The sequence below is a fragment of the Callorhinchus milii genome, unplaced genomic scaffold (assembly GCF_018977255.1).
Source record: "Callorhinchus milii isolate IMCB2004 unplaced genomic scaffold, IMCB_Cmil_1.0 Scaffold2, whole genome shotgun sequence".
Lineage (NCBI taxonomy): Eukaryota > Metazoa > Chordata > Chondrichthyes > Chimaeriformes > Callorhinchidae > Callorhinchus > Callorhinchus milii.
This window is the reverse complement of record NW_024704743.1, coordinates 97,089,582-97,111,999: the sequence shown is the minus strand read 5'-3', so window position 1 is coordinate 97,111,999 and position 22,418 is coordinate 97,089,582. Positions and strand designations below refer to the sequence as shown.

Here is a 22,418-nt window from a genome sequence, read left to right as displayed (position 1 = left end):
TTTTCACATTGCACATTTCCACCTTGCTGTGTTTCTCTCCCAATGTTTCACCCATCTTATTGTCAAGGGACCTCGCTTGATCTTTAGTTTTTTTTTATTTAGAAAGAAAACCCTACACCTGTGACCTCCTCCAACCCTGCTGCCCCAGCTGCTACCTCCATCTCAGCAAACACAGGCCTGCTTTGTCTCCCATTCAGTGCTGTCAGCCATCCTGCCCGTGCTCTCTCCATCCCGGAGTCCTTGTGCTTTGTCCAATCTCTGCCTTCAAAACCCATGTTTTTAGCCAGTTTTTCCCACCCCTCATTAGCTCCAGCAGCTAAGACATCCCAGTCAGTTACATGAAGACTTTTTAAACATCCCCTGGGACACTGCTGTTCACCATGGGCTCGAGGGGGTACCATAAACTGTTCACTAGATTCACAGAATGTTGCGATATGCACTTATCATGTAGAAACGAGTCCTATTACAGGGGCTGATTAAAACATTCATTGTATTTCCAAGTTTATTGTTGTAGGCGAAATGTTATCCTGCTCCATTTGATGTATGGTGAATCTTTCACTGTGTTTATAAATCCTCAGAATGCAATTTTAAATTACAAATATAATTATGTTATTAATGTTAATTTAAATTGAAATAATAATTGTACATATATCCTCTGTAGTTCCAATCAAGATCTTCTGCGGTATAAAGAGCAAAATAGCTACCATAGTGTAATCACTCCAGGTATTTGATTAGATGGAGTCTGAGCTGATTATGTGCCTTCAATGTTCTGAGGTTGGTGTCCAGTCTGGTTCTATATTTTTTAATCTCAACAAGGGTAGTTTGGATTGACCTCTAATGTTACACCATTCTGTTCTTTCACATGATCTAGCCATATCCATCTTTGTCTGCCTTGTGATCTCTTTTGCCCACAAAATATACAGTCAATCCACTTTACAGTATATTCTGTGAAGTGTTTTGAGATGGCTCAATGACAAGGCGCTATATCAAATATAAGGATTATTATTATTACTATTATTATCAAAGTCTTCAAACTGTAACAACCCCAGCAACTATCCCACTAATTCCTGAATAATGTGTTCACACACTATGTAATTTTGCTCATGAAGATAAGCCTCAGCATTTCTCCCTTGTCCCTTGATAGCTGAAGAACCCTCTCATTAGCCATTCTTTTTGTTCACATATCAATATCAGTTATAGCATCAATGTTTGGGAGTCTTCAATACTCTTATTTCAATGTTCAAGATCCAGTCCTCCCATTAGTGCAATGCTTGAGCACTCTGTTTTCCATTGACTGATTAACTTCATGGATAAATGGAGGTAGAGAGTATAAATAGATATTGAGCTGTGCACAGTTTTTTCAAATTCATACTTGACAAATACAAAAGCACTGAGTACTGGCAACTGCACAATACAGACAGGCATTCTGAGTTTTTGTGCTTTAAACTACTCAGAATTTTGCTGTCAAGAGCCATTAACCTGATTGAGGAATTTGATTTCTGAAGCACAATGGACAACAAAAGTAAAAGACCATTTCACATGATCTAGCCATATCCATCTTTGTCTGCCTTAGGGGAAGAAACTCTGTTCTATTCAATGACATTGCCACGTGATTAATGTACATTAAAAAAAAGTCCTTAGTAATATCCTTCCTAAATCACAAGCTCCTTATATGTTCAAAAATCAAGTCACAGTTTTACACCAGCATGAACACTCTTAAGCATAATGATGTGTTTCTGCATGGTCAAACACCGAGCAGATCAAAACAAAACCCAACAGGAGAAACTTTCTTCCTTGCCTTTAATGTTTTTTTGGTTTCCTGACAGGAGTATTTCAGACAAATAGGTTCAATCATCTGCTGGACATTTCGCTTTGGATCTCTCATGCTGCAATATTGCCAAGGAAGAAATGTTTGAATATTTCTGAACAACTTGCATTTATGTAGCACCCCTTCCTCACGCAGGGTAGTGTATCAGAGCGCTTGTGAACAAGCTTCACTGTGATTGTTCTCAGGACCTCTTTTCTTCACTTCAACACTCAATGGGGCTGAAAAAATGTGGAATATGATATGCAATTATCCCATCAAATATCATGTGTTTCACCCCATTATTTGAACAAGGATAAGTGCTTTCAAACAAAACACTAGAAAATACAAACATTATTTACGCGGTGATCTAGCAAAATGAAATTTATCCTAGGGGGAAAAAAATCACAAATCAGAAACCACTGAAAGTTTACACAGAAAGAACCAGGGAGCTGATTACTAGGTAACCATGTCTAAAGTGTATACCTTAGAGTGAGCCATGGTTAACGTGCGTAATAGATCAAACCGTGACCAATATGCATAACACAGAGCAAGCCACGGCTAATAATATTAATAATAATCCTTGCATTTGATATAGCGCCTTATCACGTCTTCAAGACATCTCAAAGCGCTTGACAGAATATACTGTAAAGTGAATTGACTGTAAATTTTGTGGGCAAAACGCGACAGCCATTTGTGCACAGCAGTGTCCCACAAACAGTTGTGGATTGAGTGACCAATTTATTTATTTATTTTGAAAGAATTATTACCCCTAGAAAAGCGATCCCTCAATCGATTAACAACCAGGTTCCTACTTACTGCTAGGTAAACAGAGGCATGTGGAGTAAGGAAACTTGCCATTGTTTGGAAGATAGCAAATGTAACACCACTATTTAAGAAGGGTGTTCGAGAGATGGGGAACTATAGACCAGTCAGTCTGACATCGGTGGTAGGGAAAATTCTAGAATCCTTAATTAGGGACATCGTAGTGGGGTACTTAGAAGACCATAATATGATTAGGCAGAGTCAACATGGCTTTACAAAAGGGAAGTCATGCTTAACAAATCTTTTAGAGTTTTTTGAGGATGTAACTAGCAGGTTAGATGGAGCATATTTAGATTTTCAGAAGGCATTCGACATTGTGCCACATAAAAGGCTGCTACACAAGATTAGGGCCCATGGAATTAAAGGCAATATATTAGCATGGATTGGAGAGCGGCTAACGGGAAGAAAACAGAGAGTAGGGATAAACGGGCCCTTCTCAGATTGGCAAGATGTGACTAGTGGAATTCCACAAGGATCAGTGCTTGGGCCTCAACTATTTACAATCTATATCAATGAACAAGATGAGGACATAGAACTTAAAAAATCTGAATTCACAGATGATACTAAGCTAGGTGGGAGAGTAAGCTCTGAGGATAACACAAAAAGATTGCAAAGGGCAATAGACAGGCTAGGCGAGTGGGCAAGAACAACAACAACAACAACAACAAGATTCCATTTATAAAGCGCCTTTCACGTCAGGAGGACGTCCCAAGGCGCTGCACAGTTGGGTCATGACCCGAGCAGGGGGGAAATGGTCAGGGTGAGGGGAGGGAAGGGAGGGAGCGAGGAGGGGGGAAATGGTCAGGGTGAGGGAAGGGAGGGAGCAAGGAGGGGGAAATGGTCAGGGTGAGGGGAGGGAAGGGAGGGAGCGAGGAGGGGGAAGAGAGTCGAGAGGGGAGCTGAAGGCACGGTCAAAGAGAAAGGTTTTGAGACCGGCCTTGAAGGAGGAAAGGGAGGAAGCAAGGCGAAGGCACTGGGGGATGGAGTTCCAGAGCTTGGGGGCTGAGAGGTTGAAGGCCCGACCACCGATGGTAGGGCGGTTGGGGCGGGGGACGTGGAGCAGACCAGAGCCAGAGGAACGGAGGGTACGGGCAGGTAGGTAGGGGATAGTAGGTTGGAGAGGTAGGAGGGAGCAAGGCCGTGAATGGCCTTGTAGGTGAGGATGAGGATCTTGAAATCAATCCTCTGGGGGATGGGGAGCCAGTGGAGGCGAGCGAGGGTGGGAGTGATGTGGTCGCGAAGCCTGGTGCGGGACAGTACACGAGCTGCAGAGTTCTGAATGACCTGCAGCTTGTGGAGGGAGGTGGCGGGAAGGCCGGCGAGGAGAGAGTTCCCATAGTCCAGCCTTGAGGTGACAAAGGCGTGGACCAGGGTTTCAGCAGCGTGAGGGGTGAGGTAGTGCCGTAGTCTGGCGATGTTCCGAAGGTGATGGAAGGCGGTGCCAGTTGTAGTGCGGATGTGAGGGAGAAAGGACAGCTCAGGGTCGAACAAAACGCCAAGGTTCCTGACTGGCTTTGAGAGGTGGAGAGTGCAGCCTTGGATGCTGATGATGCTGAAGGTGGTATATGGAATATAATGTGGGGAATTGTGAAGTTATTCACCTAGGCAGTAAAACAGAAAAGCAGATTATTTTCTAGAGGGGCAGAGACTAAGTAGTGTTAGTGTTTAGAGAGATTTGGGTGTCCTTGTACACCAGTCACAAAAAGTTAGTATGCAGGTACAGCAAGCAACTAGGAAGGCTAATGGCATGTTGGCATTTATTGCAAAAGGGTTAGAATACAACAGTAGGGAAGTCTTGCTGCAACTGTATAGGGCCTTGGTGAGACCGCACCTAGAATATTGTGTGCAGTTTTGGTATCCTTATTTAGGAAAGGACATACTCACCTTAGAGGGGCTGCAGCGTAGATTCACTAGGTTAGTTCCTGGCATGACGGAGTTTACCTATGAGGATAGGTTGAGTAAACTAGGCCTATATTCTCTAGAATATAGAAGAATTAGGGGTGATCTTATAGAAATATATAAGATTCTTATGGGGCTTGACAGAGTAGACAGTGTGAGACTGTTTCCCCTGGTAGGAGAATCTATAACTAGGGGTCACAGTCTTCAGATTAAGGGACAGCCCTTTCGAACAGAGTTGAGGAAACACTTCTTCACTCAGAAAGTAGTGAATTTATGGAATTCTCTACCCCAGAAGGCTATAGATGCTCAGTCCTCGGACATATTCAAGACTGAGATTGATAGATTTCTAAAGGATAGAGGGATTAAGGAATATGGGGATAAGGCGGGCAGATGGAGTTAGGTTAGAAGATCAGCCATGATCTTATTCAATGGCGGGGCAGGCTCAAGGGGCCGAATGGTCTAATCCTGCTCCTAATTCCTATGTTTCTATGTTGCCCAATGTTTTGCTCTGCCCAGGAAAGTGCTCTAACCACTGAGCTACAGGACTCCACATGTGTCTGAGATAACACAGAGTGAGCTATGATTGATGTGTATAACACAGAGCAAATATTACAAAAGTTTATTGCACAGTGAGAGAAATCTAATAACTCTCAAAGTGACAGAACATGTGAGAAATGTAATAAGTGAATACAGGTATACAGGAAGACAAGCTTTTTCCACTTGTTGGTGAATCCATAACCAGGGATTATAAAGATAAGATAGCCAGGGGCAGATTTAAAAGGGAATCCAGGAGGAACGTCTTTTTACATAGGATGGTGAGAATGTGGAACTCACAATCAGAAGCTGTAGTTAAAACAGAAAACATCAAAACATTTAAGAAGAAAGAAGGGACTCGGGGGTATGGGAGGGGGTTAGGGAAAGGGTAAAGGAATCATGGAAGTTCATGAGGAACATAAACACTGGCAGTTGGGTCAAGTAACTTATTTTGGTGTTACACACAATTCTATGTAAATATGTTCAATAGCTTCTATTTGTCTACGTAAACTACATTCTTTAAAGTTATCTGGAAACCACCACTATTTCTCTTTTGTTTTATACAATTGCCATTCCATTTCCTCTCCAGTGTTTGTTATTTCCATGTTATACTGGGTATTATTATAGCATCAAAGGTCACTACTATGACTACTGGAACTCAAGTGTGAGACAATGAGAAATACAGTGTTGCAATTCAATCCGGTAAACTTGTTAATACAGCTTCTGTACACCTAATTTAACACCCTGCTTCACAAGCTGTCTGAGATAAACTATCACTGATAAGCACCATGAAATCCTCACTTTAATTCTCCTTTAAAGTTGGGAAGGTGTCTCATGCCTATGAAACTATACCCCAAACAAAGTGAATGCCTTCAAGAGAGGAGGAAGGGAGTGGGAATTAGAGAGTGATACATCTCAATAACCTGTTCTTTCATTGTTAGTATCTATTTCACTGCATTTCTTAATCTCCGCAGATCCACAGGAGCTCTTCTCCAATAGTAGATGCTCTTCTCCAAAAGCAGAGTTGCTACAAGTCATTGTGGCCACATGTTACCAACTCCGAAAAGTTACTACAAGGCAACCCCATTATAACACCTGGTCCAGTATCTCACAGACTGTTACAATGAAGCATGAAAAAATGTCTGATATCGAAGTGCAATATAATTCAAATTTACATTTATACAGCACCTTTCACATCGGGAGGATGTCCCAGAGCGCTGAATACCACTTCATTAAGACATTAAGTACAATTTTATTATCACATTTAGATTCCTTCTGGCTTTTCTTATCTTCTATGAAGCCAACTTGAGCTTGTGATCAACGGTAGCTGTCAATTAATACTTTACGTGTTCTATAATATTACGGCAATTACTCCAGGTCATTGCTGATGACGGAACAGCCAGGCTGCCTCATCAGAAGGACTTGGAGCAGCAGAACAGTCACTGTGAGCAGCGACTCTACCCACTCAGCTCCTGTTAACCCTATAAGCCAGACAGTTCATGGAATATTGCTTCCTTGACAGGGAATCACAGATCATGTAGCTCAATAACCTTGTCCAACCCATCTTCAAAACAATACATAATGGATTGCCAAGTATACTATTGTTCATCCCATGGAAAATAAAAAAGATGGATACATCGAACTATAATTATGGAAAATTGCCATAAAGCTTCTGAATAAGTGAGATTTAAGGTAATAAGTGAAGGCGGCCATAATTCTAGTTTTAAGGTTATCACACAGTAAAGATAAAGAGATGTTATTTAAGACTCCTATTTAATAAGTGATCTTCACTGTGTGACTGGGAAAAGGCTTTTAGTTGATTTACGTTGCTGGAAGATGATTCCAATTACCTGACTACCATGAAGCAGTTATTGTATTGTTTGCTATACACTACTGATTACAGTTTTCTTCTTCACTAAAACACAACATTGAATAAATAATGGGGTTTAAATTACAGCATATTTATAAAATTTCCTTGTTAAGGAAATTGTGCAAGTGGGTACTTTGCCAGGTGCTGGAATAATGTTAATAACAACTTGCATTTATATAGTGCCCTTCACGCAGGGTAGTGTCCCGGAGTGCTTGAATGTCACTCTGAATCGCAGGGACTCAGCACCAACCTGATATACTTTTTAGCGATGCTTCTAAGGGAATTTGAATGAGATTGCTTATAGAAAATTCCACATTAAAATAAAAAACAAATTAGACCTCACCGGATTTTGTGCACTATTTATTGCATTCCTTTCTCGTATCTCACCTGGCACACCAGCATTTATCCAGTAATCGATGTCGGTACCTCCCCCATTTTCGTACAAAGCTGTGGCGTTAATCGGCTGTAGCAGCTTCATAATCTCCTTCATGATGGCCCGGGATTGGTTGGTGCCGGTAAACCTCAGGCCAAATGGGGTAAACGTTCCACTATCCGATTCCATCACCAGATTAAAGTTTGGCAGGTCTGCCTAACGGAGGAAAGAAAAAAACAAATTAGCTCTTATCTTGAGCAATTAACTTTTCTAGTCAAAGATGACAAGCTCATTCTTCATCATCAGAACAAATAAATTACTTGACTCAAAGCACACATATTTTGCTATGCTGGCATTAACTTCGAGTCCTGTAGCTCAGTGGTTAGAGCGCTCGCCTCGCAAGCGAGAGATCTGGGTTTGATTCCCGGCAGGGCAAAACCTTGGGCGAGTTTCCTTACTCCATATGCCTAATTATAATCCTTCAAAAAAAATAATAAAATTGGTACTTCAAACCACGACTGTTGTGGGACACTTCTGTGTGGAATTGGCTTCCACATTTCACCCACAAACATACAGTCAATTCACTTTACAGTATATTCTGTGAAGCGCTTTGAGACATCTAGAAGATGTGATAAAGCGCTATATCAAATGCAAGGATTATTATTATATTGTAATTTTAATATTTCAAATTGATTATTCGCTTTGATTTGTATGGATGAGATTTTACTTTTGTTTTTGGTTACTGTCAGTTCTACAATTATTGAATCTAATGTAATACATGCTATGGAATACACTAAACTCCTAATAACTAGACACGTGTCCCAGATGAAGCCAATGGAGAGCTCAGCATCCGGTAGCCATGGCTGAGAAGCTGTTGTCTCATCAGGAAGGATTCTGCTCCAAGCTGGGTGACTGGACCATTGTACCTCCTCTCCCCCGTTCCCCCCCACCCCCCCATACACATACACAAACACACAGGCCGAGGTTGTTGTCAGACACTTGGTGTGTAATTCTCTCTTTCTGACGCTCTCGATGGAATGCACTGTGATTAAATGGCCTGTCTTACTGTGTTACTTGACAAGTCGATATTATTCTTTCTGAAATTGTCAAGTCGACACTGGTACACACAGGAGTCCGTCTGTGTCGCATTCATGGGTGAAGTAAATAGCTTCAATGTACAGTATTTAGCAGAAAACTTGCTGTGTATGCGAGTGAGGGGGTAGTGGGGGCTTGTGTGGGGTATGAACACCAAAGTGGCCTGGTATCCCTCTCTAAATGTGGAGTCCTGTAGCTCAGTGGTTAGAGCACTCGCTTTGCAAGCGAGAGACCGGAGTTCAATTCCAGGCAGGGCGAAACCTTGGGCAAGTTTCCTTACTCCACACACCTAATAATAATCCCTCCAAAACAAAATAATGATAAATTGGTCACTTCAATCCACAACTGTTTATGGGACACTGCTGTGCGCAATTGGTTGCCGAGTTTCGCTCACAAATATACAGTCAATTCACTTTTCAGTCTATTCGGTGAAGCGCTTTGAGATGTCTAGAAGACATGAAAAGCGCTACATCGAATGCAAGGATTATTATTATTATTACTTGTTTGACTTGTCACTACCACTTAAGTCATCATACTGTCAATATTTCAGCTACATTTATTTATGTATTTATGCATATGCCTAACTTGCCACTCTGGATAACTCATCACTGACCTCTTTTCCTTGGAATGACGAGTTATCAGAAATTTATTCTACATACAATACAATAAAAATTTACATTTATAGAGCGCCTTTCACGTCGGGAGGAGTTTAAAAAGTTTAACGCTGCCTCTGGGCACCTGAGCTGGGATGTGAGCCAAGAAGCGTGGAGAGGAGAAAGATGAACGAAAGCATGGTCAAAGAGGTACATCTTGGATGTAAATATGTAATAGTTGTATTACATAGCACACAGTAAACTCTTGATATATCGTCACTCCAAGTAAAAAGAGCTCAGTGACTATAACCAGAGTGACAATATGGGCATGAATCTTCCGGGGTCACTCGGGTGAGTATGGGACGTACACCAACAACACTGTGTCTGACCAGTGAAGAGTGCAAAATGCATGGACGGAACTTCAGTGCAGGTGTCAGTGAGTGACTGGCCACAGATATGTCTGCACAATTCCTTGATTGCAGATGTGCCACTATGGCATCAAGCCACAGGCCCCAAATTTCTCTGAGTTTTAACCTTAAGATCATTGTCTTAAAATGTAAGATTGCACAGAATTTTTAAATTAAGTCTGGAAGCCATTTTTAAAAGCATATACACAGTCACTGACTTTACAGTAAATCCTGTGAGGCACTTTGAGACACTGACAACATGATAAGGTGTTACAGCAAATACAAGGACCATTGTTATTATGCTCAGTAACATTTACTTGCAAGCATTTTGTTTAATGTGGGCAGTTAAAGAGTGTGGTGGCCACGCCATCACTGAGTGCGATATAAACAGCATTTCCTCCAAAGAATCCCTTGGATGTCATACAGCATTGTGAGACTTTGACTTTAATGAGAGCTCAGGTCCTTGCTGAAAGTCCTGCAACTCCATGTGCGCCACAGGGGAATGCCGTGTAGAATGCCATGTCCAGGCTTCAGCAGTGTTGCCTCCATAGAACTCTTTAGATGCTTTAATCATTTAGCTTTGGAATGAGTTCATTTAAGTCAACCACACACAGTCAATTGCTGTCAGGGGACCTGCCTGAATTGTGTTCTGCTGACCACAAATGACTTTTTTAAAAAAACAGATGATGAAAGGCATTCAGATTCTCACTCCCATGACACTAGTTAAGCATCATTCAATCATCAGACAACATGCTGTGGGAAAACACAGTGCTGCTTAAATCAAGTCTGGTGTCCCCCATGCTTGTGGGCAAATGATGCCAGTGTAAAGCAGCACTTGAATTTAATTATCTTTTGAAGGTGATCAGTTTTGCTTCTGGCGACATTCCATTGCAAATTGCTTCTTCTGCGAGCAAAACCTATCCTGAATCTTGTTTTCCTTATTGCTTGCTTCGTAACATTAATCACTCCACCATGTGAGCAATCACAATGATGCCTTCATGACTGGAATGTGGTTGAAGTGGGGAAAGAAATAATAAGGATAAAAAAAACCATATATTTAATTGCAAAATTGTCTGTGTTGCTATAATTAATTTTATTCCTTTTTTTATATAGGTTTCTGTTATTTTCCCCAAGTGGTGATTGAGTACTGTAATAAGAAGGCATTAATCTTGATCAATGGCCTTGGTTTTGTGGTGGTAGAGTGTTAGGTGCAATGACTAAAATGTAATTCAATGCTCCTTTATTTTACATGTATCAAAGGGCCTGAGTTTGAATCTAACCATGGCACAGGTGTTGAAAGCAATCTCTTAGTGATTATTGTTGTTGTTGTTTACAGCTGAAATTCAGTGTTGGCAACTTTACTGCAGTCCTTTACTAAACTTGTAGGTTATTCCTGAACTCGGAAACGGTTATTTTTCAAGATTTGATTGAAATGAAACCTATTAAGTAGTAAATAGGTGATTCGTCCATCCAGTTATTTTGAAGTAACCAGTTAAAATTTGTAGATCATCTAGATAGAAAAACTCGTGATATCGTACAAATAGTTGGAAAGGGAAGCCAAGCATTGCCTCTGCAAAATTATGGTAAAATTAAGTCTTTTGAAATCCAGACCCTTCAGGGCAATTGCAGAAGATTGCATTTCCCAGCTGCCTCACAGTCCTGATTCTGTAAAATGTTTAATGTCAGACTTATATTAAATAAAATCAATTGCATTTCACTTGTTCCTAAATACTCTACAAGCTCTGGGAAATGTTCCGACCCATTTGCACTTGATGTGAAATACTTCATCCCTGTAAGATTTCTCCTAATGCAACTAAACATATTTCATGCATCTGCAAATCTCTGACACCCCAAAATAGAAATTCTCTTATTAAAATGTAAGTGTAATGACCGTTCTCTGGTCAGGAGGTGGCCTTCAATTACAAATGATGAAACACGAGTCAATTGACAATATTGATATTCTGGTGTCTGTTACCGACCAGTATCCAAGGCAGCCAGATGGTCTACCTTTACAATTATCTTTATTGTTCTTTGAATGCAACCTTGTGAAACTACAACAACTTGCATTTATATAGCACGCCACACACAGGAAAGAGTTCCAGAGTACTTGACAGTGGTGGAGCACGACGACAAGCCAGTGTAAGGGGAGGTGACCTTAGGTATGGTCAATTAGGAAGGTCTTTAGGTACGATCTGAAGATGGGGAAGGAAGGGGCAAAGTGGAGGGATAGACGAAGGGTGTTCCAGAGTTTCGGGGCACAGTGGCTGAAAGTGCGGACACCAATGGTGGAACGGAGGGCATGAGGGACATGCAGGAGGCTGGAGCCAGTCGAACAGAGGCAGTTTTGGGTTGTGGGCTAAGTAGGTCAGAGAGTTAGGGTGATGCCAGGGCATGAAGCGATTTGAAAACAAGTGTGAGGATCTTGAAATCCAATCTGTTGTGCTAGACCCATTGTCCATGAGGCTGAAACCACCGGGTCAGTGGAGTCTTTGAAGTGCCAATCAAACAAAAGCAGTGAAAATATGGAAATTCCAGTATAAGCACACATTTCAAATATTGCTGTTTTTAATGGTCAGCATCTGCATATTGTCAATTATAGATCCCAGTGCATTAAATTTTGAAGTACATTCAATATTTATCGTATTGAACATATCCTGATATATGGAGACGGGCCACTCACTCTGCGTTTCTCAGTAGGAATTAGTTGACAGTCAAGAGAGTCCAATACTGTGGATCTGGTTTCACAAATGTCACCAATGGAGAAGGATATCAGGGTTCACTTCCTACATGTTCTGGTACATTCAGGAGTCCTGTAGCTCAATGGTTAGAGCACTCGACTTTGCAAGCGAGAGACCTGAGTTCAATTCCAGGCAGGGCGAAACCTTGGGCAAGTTTCCTTACTCCACACGCCTAATAATAATCCCTCCAAAACCAAAACCAATAATAAATTGGTCATTTTCAATCTACGACTGTTTGTGGGACATTGCTGTGCGCAATTGACTGCCGCGTTCGCCCACAAATATACAGTCAATTCACTTTAGTGTTCTGTGAAGCGCTTTGGGATGTCCTCCTGACATGAAAAGCGCTATATCAAATGCAAGGATTATTATTATTATTATTATTATTACATTTGATGTCCCATATGATAAATGTATTACTAAATTGACTCCAATAACTGTCCTGGAATTTTACACTGTCTGATGTGTTCTCCATGTCATGTGATCTTCCCCTATTATCATATTACCCCCACCCCCTGCACATACACAAACACAATCATACACACACACTGACAAATACAGTGGAAGTCAGTTAAACCGGACACATCAGAGATGGACGCAAACCCCATATAATAATAGGTAATAATGTTGTTTCACTTGAAGCAATGATAACTAAGCAGTTAAACTTCAAACACTTGCACACAATTCAGTAAAATATATTTATCTTTGTTTGGCTGCAACTGAGAGTGCAGCAGTGTCCGCCCAGCAGAGGAGCAGCGGTGCCGCCTCCCTCCCATTGCCCTTCCATTTGGACGGGAAGGGGACCAATTAGCGGTGGCGCTGAGGTGATTGACAGCCGGCAGTCACTTGTGAATGTTTGGGCTCCAGCCAATGACAAGAGGCTCAGCTGTCAATCAATCGCAATTTCACTTCCTTGTTCTTCCCTGTTCCTCCGCCCCCTCACTGATTGACAGCCCAACTCCAGCTGGTTGTGAATGGCTGGAGTCCACTGTCAATCGCAATTTGACTCCTCCCTTTTACTTGCGGGAGCCCCTCATGGCTGAATGGAGCCACTGGACACACAGAATGCCTGAGTGAGTAAGTGCAGCGCGGCATTTTGACTGGACTAACCAGATTCTTGTCCAAATGAACCGGAATATTTAAAACAGGTAAGAATACAAATCAATCGGGGCCGGGCATTTCGTTTGATTTACATGTTAATCCAATTCATCAAAATTCTTTAATTTCTGACTACTTAGTGTGAAACTGAGCCACACCAGTCTCAGATCTAAACGATGGTTTGTGCTGAGCAAACTATGGTAATAGAGGCACTACAATAGGCCTCAGGACTCCTGTATTAGGGAAGCAAGACATGAGCCAGGGTTCCTGTTTGGATCGCATGTAAATTAGATCTTGACTGCTATCCAATAACCCTTACTGGAAAATGCATGTGTGTGCGACTGGTTAAGGAAAGCAACAAGTTTAGTTCTAATGCCCCCAAAGGTTGAATGGTGTTCTGACACTCACTGCCTGGGTTCACACAGTGAATCATGGCCACAGAGCAAATAATGCTTGTGGAATTGTTCCGCAGTAATGAGTTAGCAGTGGGAGAAAATTGAAGGGGAAAATGAAAGAAGACAATAGTGTTTAGTAAAGGTGTGAGGATTGCTCCAGATGGTCACTTCACAACAAGAGCCTAAAGCAAGTCTTTTGATGTTGCCAATGAAGGGGCTATAAATTCAAAGGGAAGAAGCTTTCACTTTATCTTGTGGATGAACTGTCAGTAAGTACCACAAAGACATTCATTCCCCCATCCACTCAGAAATACATTGCTGGATGACAGGTACCAAAGCTTTTGTCACTGAATGAAACAAATGACTGTCTGGATTCACATATTTTTAGCCAATTGGTGCAGTATTCCAGATCTCTGGAGATATATAATCATCCAAGTCTATCTTTAATCTCTTATGGCCATAGTGGCGGTAAAGAAATCACTTCAATTTCTCAAACAAGATGAAACGTTAAGAGAATTTTAGGTTGAAATCCTGGAGATCCAATCCAGTTAAATATAAGATTGGAGCAGGAGAGTCACAGACACACACGGAAACATTTAAAGACACGCACACGCACTCACACACACAGAGGCAGAAAGGCAAACAGATAGAGCCACAGACCTTTTATCCACAATGGGCCTCTACAAATTCATGTAGATATTGGTCACTCTACTGTACTTCCATAAATCCGGAATCTGGTGACAGAACCTCATCATTAGATTACAATGTTTCTCAGAACAGTTTGCTTGCTTGCTGTCCAGGCTGAAGAATGGTACATAATAGCAGTTGCATTGATATGTCTAATACCATCAAAACATCTCAAACATTCAGGCAAGCGGGTTACTTTGGAGTGCTGTAACTGGATGTAGGCATCATGACAGCTAATCTGAGCAGCAACATCCCACAAACAGCGATATTGGAAATAAGCACATTTTATCTGAGATTTTTTTTGTGAGCTATCATAGAGGAACAACAACAACAACTTGGATTTATATTGCGCCCTCCACGCCGAACGATATCTCAGAACGCTTTACACAGCTAATCTGTCTGAAGCCTAAACAATGGTCAGGACAGCAGGAGAGCTTCCTATACTGGTCTCCAAAATAGTACAATGTGAATTTTACATCCATCACCAGATTAGAGAGATAGAACCTCAAATTAACATCTGATTCAAAGCATAGTACCTCCAACAATCCAACTCATTCTCATTATAACACCAGAGCATCTGCCTAGATTACGATCTTATAAAACCCAAAAACTTCTGACCCAGAAACAAAAACATGATCAAGTGAACCACACCAACAAATAGGGAAAAAAACTCCAGATAAAGGGAGCTTTCTTTATAATCATAATAATAATTACCATCCATTACCTTATGAGACTCATAATACTGGCTTGCTCCAACACCACCTGGTTCCTCGGCAGTCCAGAGGACCAAACGTATAGTGCGTTTGGGACGAAGACCTTGAAAAAACATTCAGAAGTTATGGAATCTGCTACAAAGCAACATAAGATAATTCAAAATATCATGTTACCATAGCTGCTTCACACTTACTAGCTTTCAATTATAAGGTAGAATCTTATTATATTTACATTGGATTAATTGCAAATTCCCACTTAATTTGTTCACAGTCAAAGTCCCATGCCCAAACCAAACTTTGTCATGTTGTATACTGCCTTTAGAGAGTGATTTTCTGGACATCTCTGCTGGCTGGTAAATTTATTGACCTTGACCATAATCATTTATAGTCTGCATCTTGGGACATTTCCTCACTTTGGTTATGTACAATTTGGTTCACGTTCTAGGTTGGCACTCCAGTGCAGTTCTGGGGGAGTGCTGCACAGTTGGATGAAAAGTTAAATTCGGGACCTGTCTTCCAATTCAGATTGATGTTAAAGATCCCACAACACTATTTGAAAGACAAAGGAGTTTCTCCCCGTGTTCTGGCCAACATTCTTCCAGATTAATTGATTATTTGCCTCATGGCTGTTGGTGAGACATTGGTGGTGCAAATAGCTGTTGTGTTTGCTCACAAAAATAGTTACTCCACTCCATAGGATTTACTTATGAAATGTTTTGAGGTGATACAGCCAGCAAATAATATGGGCGTACTACAAAGGTCAGTAAATTTACATGTGTGAAGGTGCAAACATTTGTCGTAACTTTTGGGAGAGCCAGAGTATTACTGTTCCTAAGAGAAAAGGGAGGTAATGAGCAATGCCAGTTCAGCATCTTTAATTTACAAAATTTACACTGGAATTTACCATCCTCTTATTTCTAATTTTCTCCATTTATTCCATCTATCCTCACCGAAGTGGAAATTCTCCATGTTCTGGCCTAGACTATGAGTGTCAGTGGACCATTAAACTGGGCTAGAGAAGGAGATTATTGGAGAGTAACCATTATACTCTTTGATCTGGATTATTAACATCTTTTGTACAGCTCCTTTTTGAACAGCACATAGAGGATATAACAAGAGCCAAGATAGTTGTACTTTTTCTTTTGGTCCAGCGAGTGTCTGACACTGGCAGAAACCCATACGTGTTTAAGAATATCCAAAGCAACCCAAGAATTCCATGCATCCCACCAACGTATGGAAATTCCCATTTTGGAATGCAAAGAACACTCTCTCCCCAAGGGACATAAACTGCTTACCTAATTCCGGAGAATATAAAGCACAGGTTGGCAAGAGCAAAGGCCTGGGGACCCCAGAGTGTGTGTTGGGATACTGCTGGAGTTTAACCAGCTAAAACCGCATAGCTTGCAGTTGGTGAGCGCAAATGAGATGTTTTGCTTTTCCCACAAGTGCTGTGTTTTGTTGACTAGAAAACTACATTCACACAATGTGGAAGTTATTCCAAATTTACTCAACCTGCAATTTTTATAATGGAAAACAGAAGATTGAACCTTACTTTCTGAACAAGTTATAAGTCAGGCCAATGCAGCAAGCTCACTGAGAAATAAATCCACATTTTGCATTTAGTGAAAGGCTGCAGAGATAATTCCACTGTCCATTTAGAGTGAGTTGAAAACACTGCCTCTGGTTAAACTGCAGATAAGCCGATTAGCAAAAGGCATTCAGATGTTCACTTGAATATGTTCTGTAAAGACTGTGAACCAAGGGAATTCCGAAATGGCTTGTTTTAATCCAGTTGCATCATTTTAATCATATGAGCTGTTTCAACTGAGTTTCATTTGCAAATTGTATTTGCCCTTCAGGCTCAAACGCTTTAAAACAATTGAGGAAATAATGATAATCTTGAAAAAGACAGAATTAATCTTTCTTTTAAAAAAAACTCTTCAACCATTCCCCATGCCCATTCAAGCATCTTTGCATGCCTCATGATACTTAGTTAACTGGAAGTGACATGAAGATGACAATCTAAATGTAGACTGACAGTAACAGAGTAACCTCATCCTACCAAAATGAATAAAATTCCATTAAAAAACAATGGGACCCTGTTTCATTCTCATTTTACGTAGGATTAAAAGTACTTTGCACTGGTTACTGCCACAGACAGAGTTTTGTGCAGCCTGCAACTACATGCAGTCTGATATATGGTACAGGGGTTTGTCGACAGAGATGCCGGCAAAATTGCAACAATGGCATTTCAAAGTCTGTATCAAATGTTTTCATCAACAGCATGCTGCAAATGTGATGCATAGATCTGACTTTAAGCCTCAATTTTAAATATAATTTTGTTCTTTAAAGAGCTCATATCCCCGAAGGGGCAAAACTCTTTGACAAAATAGAAGATTGATGCATGAAAGTAAGAAAAAAGCAGATGGAATCTCTCTCTTATTAAGTGTAGTAACAATGAAATTGATGCATTCTGTGTTGGTGAGCATCAAAAAGAGTACTCTGCACTGAGCTATGCTATCGCTAAACAATGGCTTTAAGGGCACTAGAAGAGAGTACAGAGGTGAGCAATGCCGATGATTCCCATGATTAAAGGGATGAGCTATCAGGAATGAATAATAGAGCTATCAGGAATGACTAATTGGAACACTAGAGCAGGGTGACTAATCTTTATGGCAAAAATCAAGAAATATTTAATCAAGAAAAAAATGAAAACACTACATGGATTTACCTAGACTAGTGAGAATTTTGGGGGAAGTCTTGACAGCTCCACAGGCCACTTCAGCCCACAGGCCACAAGTTGTCCACTACTGATTAAAGGATTGCAAAGAAGTGAAATTGCATTACACTGGAGGGAAGCCTTACACAGGAACATTATAAGAATGTACAAGACCAGAAAATGCCATTTGGCCAATCCCAAAGTAAGAACAAATATTATACACTATTCTGCCCTCTGTTTCGTTCCAATAAATTCCCTCTGGAATATGATTGCCCATGTCATTTCTTTGATCAGGAAGAGTTTTAGCAGTTTAGTGCTGTAATCCCACCCAGGCCACCTGCCCCAATCCCACCCAGATGTCGTTGACATCGGTGGCTTCTCATTTCAGCCACTAGAGGGAGTGCCTCACAATGCTGGAGCATCCATCTCAGGGCACTAGTCAAGAGGACCAGCCATCCCCACGTGTAGCCCTGCTGTTTGCTGACACAGAGCAGCATTGACAGCAGCCATTCCAGGGAGAAGGCTGTAAAATGGTTGAATAAGAATTAAAAACTAGTAAAAAGCTGGAAAAATAGAGTTCCAATGTATAGGTATCCAACCGGCCACATTCCTGCAAGGAGACTTCAGAAGGTTTCAGATAACTGCCAATTGAACTGTTTCTCTTTCCACACAGATATCACAATGTGCACTCCAGAGACTGCCTTTTTTGGTTTCACATTACTTTTCTTTTTCGATCTGAATTCCAAGCAGTGCAAATTGTTATTACCTTCTGACCCTTGCGATATAAATGTGTTTTCAATCTCAGTGCTTGCAGCTATCACAGCGGCAGCTGAGCGCTTGTGTATTATACCTGCAATAGTGAAGCGCGATAACCCTATCACACTGTGGGTCATGCGATCAAAGAAACAATCACAGCTAACAATCAATAACAACTCAAATCTGGCTGGATAGTCACAGCAACCAACCCAAGAGCAGAATTCCAATATACCATTTCCTGTCTTGCAGAAATCATGGTTCCAGAGCTTTTCTTCGCAAACAGCTTCACTCATTCAAACGAATTCTGACACCAAAAATGTGAAGGAAAACAAAGCTAAGCCAATGACAACAAATGTTAAGAACAACAGCTTCTTGCTGCCTGTCCTGCCAAATCAGTTGCATTCAGATCCCCACATGTCATAATAAAGTGCTCTGGACAGGCCACACCTAGAGTAATTTATTGATTTGGAATCCGGGCTGTTGGTGGCATTTACTTCGATATATAAGAAGGGCAAATCCCCACAAAGTACAGGGCAACAATACCATTTGAGTTAAATTAAACCTAGACAGATCCCTGATTGTGTATGCAACTGCTTGATCGAATCTTCATTGGCACAGAAGCACCTGAACTAATTGAAGGTGAGCTCAGCACAGGTGCGATTAAACCTGACATTGATGGGAAATCAAAGAGGTTTCAACTCCAGTGCTGCATTGTTTAAATACAGCACAACCCCATTATCACACTACCGCGCTATTGTGCAAGTCCTCCCATAACATGTATGTACCGTGGACATGCAAGAGCAGTTGCCAGCTTTCTTTGCTGCACACACAACACACAGGATGTGTGCTCGCTGGCAGCCATTTTCACAGGAAGTAACATGAATGATGCATTTTTATGGGTTTCTCGGCCCTATGCTTCATTCTTTAGTTGCTCTTCTGGCCTCAAAGGCTGAGTGAGTTTGACTCAGTAAGTTTGACACCTGGAATACAAGAACCTATACTCTTTTTTTGCGGTGATCAAATATAACATAAAACACAATGACTCTTGTCCTGTAATTCAAGGAGGTAATATGTGGGTGGGGTTCAGGGTACAGACTTAGTATCAACATCAAAGAAAGATGGAATGGTTGCATATTGGATAATTACATGATGAGCCTTGTTAATCAGATGTTAATCAGAACATCAGGTTCTGAGGTAGAACCTGCCTTGGGGAAATTGAATGGATGCATGAGCATCCATGAAATGGTATGAATTGTACATATCAATTCCCTTTCTAATGCCATGCTTTCCTAAGTTCTTACCATTCTAAATTCTACGAGGTGCAGTATATTTGAGCATCTGAATTCCCGAAATGATTTACTTTGTTGTGGTTCCCCTGCCCTCAACCACCGCCCCACACCCACCACCACCAGATTTCTAACCGGTGGGACTATACATTGTTACTTCAAAGCCTGAAATTAAAGATAAGGAAACATTCTGAGTTGCCTGCTACCTGTATTGGCTTACTCAGTGTAACAGTTTTCTGTCAGATGTTCAATTATGTTTCAGCACGGCAGGCGACACTGTGATTACTACTGTGCAGTGTGTTCAAACTGGATATATATTTACTTGAAGTGATAATTGGAGTGGATTCTACCCTTGATGGAGTGTGGAGACAGCTCTGTGCTCATTGACCCAGGGTCACTCCGGAACCTGTCTTTGATCTGAAGCAGATATAGCAGTTTCCAGGCAACGGTTGCTGGGCAAAAGGATAAGAAAAAGCGGGTTGTATGTGAAAGGATAAAGCCTACTACTGTACCCCTGCAAATGGAAGTAATGGAAAAGGAAATGGGCAGCATCGCAAAGGGAAGCATAGCACACTTTTACCTATTTTCAATAATACCTTTCACTGCGCTTACATTATTCGTTGTTTAAAACTTTTTTTTGCAAAGACAAAATAATTTACAGATACAGTAAATCTTGCATAAATCTGATCTGAATAAATTGTATAATTGCCCAAGTCGTACACCTATCCAAGTCCCGTTCAAGAGTTTATATTCTATGCAAAAAAAATTGATCACTTCAATCCATAACTGTTTGTGGGACACTGTTGTGCACAATTGGCTGCTGCATTTCACCCACAAATATACAGTCAATTTACTTAACAGTATATTCTATGAAGCGCTTTGAAACGACTAGAAGTTGTGAAAAGTGCTATATCAAATGCAAGGATTATTTATTATTATATTATAAGTTAGACATAACTCATTATTCGCATAAGTCACATTAAATGTATGGTCCCAACTGATAATGGCTTATGTGAGGTTTACTGTATAAAATCAGATATAAACTGGTAAGGATATTATATGTAGTTTTTAAAAGGTTTTTGGTAAAAGCAATATGTCATCTAACAGGCTACAGCTGCATTTGAGATGGACAGAAGGATGGTTTCAGTCCTGCCATTTACATTCATCCTGTGTGTTTGGATCATTGGAGATTCTTCGACCAAAATTTGGGAAAAACTGAAGGTTTGTTTTTAAATAAAGAATTTAACAAAACATGTTTTGTGTTTGCATTCAGACTAAAAACTAAGTTTATGGTTTAAAGTGGATGTTTTAAATGGAAAACCTACTGTGAAGAAATTCTGAATACGTTTCTTCCCCCGGTTGACAAACCTATCCGTGTCTCGGGTCTCATAGTGTGATATTGGTGATCAGGATCAGAGTGAAGGATTTACATTGTGATTTCCACTTAGCGAGTACCAATTTACAAAACGACTAATTGCGAATCATGAGCAAAAGAGACAGTGTTCTCACTTTCTCTAGTGAGACACCTCTCTGTTTCTAGAAGGCGCCAATCTAAAAACGCTCTTCAACTTCTAGGCTGGAAAAGAATCTGTTTCGCCTGGTGCCCTGATCAATAATCCCTGGAGATAAAATTGGGCATTCAATTCATGGCTGTTTGTGGGCCAATATACAATAACAACAACAACAAGATTCCATTTATAAAGCGCCTTTCACGTCAGGAGGACGTCCCAAGGCGCTGCACAGTTGGGTCATGACCCGAGCAGGGGGGAAATGGTCAGGGTGAGGGAAGGGAGGGAGCAAGGAGGGGGGAAATGGTCAGGGTGAGGGGAGGGAAGGGAGGGAGCGAGGAGGGGGAAGAGAGTCGAGAGGGGAGCTGAAGGCACGGTCAAAGAGAAAGGTTTTGAGACCGGCCTTGAAGGAGGAAAGGGAGGAAGCAAGGCGAAGGCACTGGGGGATGGAGTTCCAGAGCCTGGGGGCTGAGAGGCTGAAGGCCCGACCACCGATGGTAGGGCGGTTGGGGCGGGGGACGTGGTTTGCCTGCAAAATATATTTACATATGTAAATATACATACGTAAAGTCACAGAAAAGTCTGATTGATGTGATCAGGTGCTACAGTATACCAAATGCAAGGATTATTATATTCTTATTATATTATCAATATGATCTTTCCAATGAAAAATCTACTGACATCAGCAGGAGTTGGTACTGAACCCTATATAGTATACTGTAGTATGCAGGAGCTAATTAACATCAATTGATGCAATCATTCACTCAGGGTGATTCAGACATTTTTCCTTTTGACTGTGAATGTTAATTCAGCAACTAGCTCAGTTAACCCTCTCAGTGGAGTATTTCTCACTCTTTAAAACGAAAGGTGTGAATATGTGGTTCAGCAACAAAGTTGACGTTAACTCATTTGATAATTAAAATTATCACATCAAGTTGGTTGAAACATCGCATCATAGTTTCCAATAATTAATAGGAATCCATGAAAAAGTTGTTTGACATCATTCTCTGAGTTGAATTTTAAAAAGTACATTACCGATGACAAGTTTCTTTCTTTGTTACTGATAGGCGTAGGGAAATTCTGATTGCTTAAGATCAGTCTGTTTTGCACTTTTTCTG

The 22,418-nt window shown here is 40.9% G+C and overlaps 1 protein-coding gene across 5 annotated transcripts in view; it reads right to left on the bottom strand.

The window, feature by feature from the left end:
• The window catches only part of cpq (carboxypeptidase Q), a 133,956-nt gene that overhangs the window by 10,126 nt on the left and 101,412 nt on the right, over positions 1 to 22,418 (bottom strand). For 4 of the 5 annotated variants that reach the window (XM_007887892.2, XM_007887893.2, NM_001292880.1 and 1 more), the window contains 2 exon segments: positions 15,043 to 15,134; positions 7,320 to 7,521 (listed from right to left, as the gene is read on the bottom strand). In XM_007887892.2, coding sequence (XP_007886083.2) covers positions 7,320 to 7,521; positions 15,043 to 15,134 — 294 coding nt within the window. 5 annotated transcript variants of the gene reach the window in all.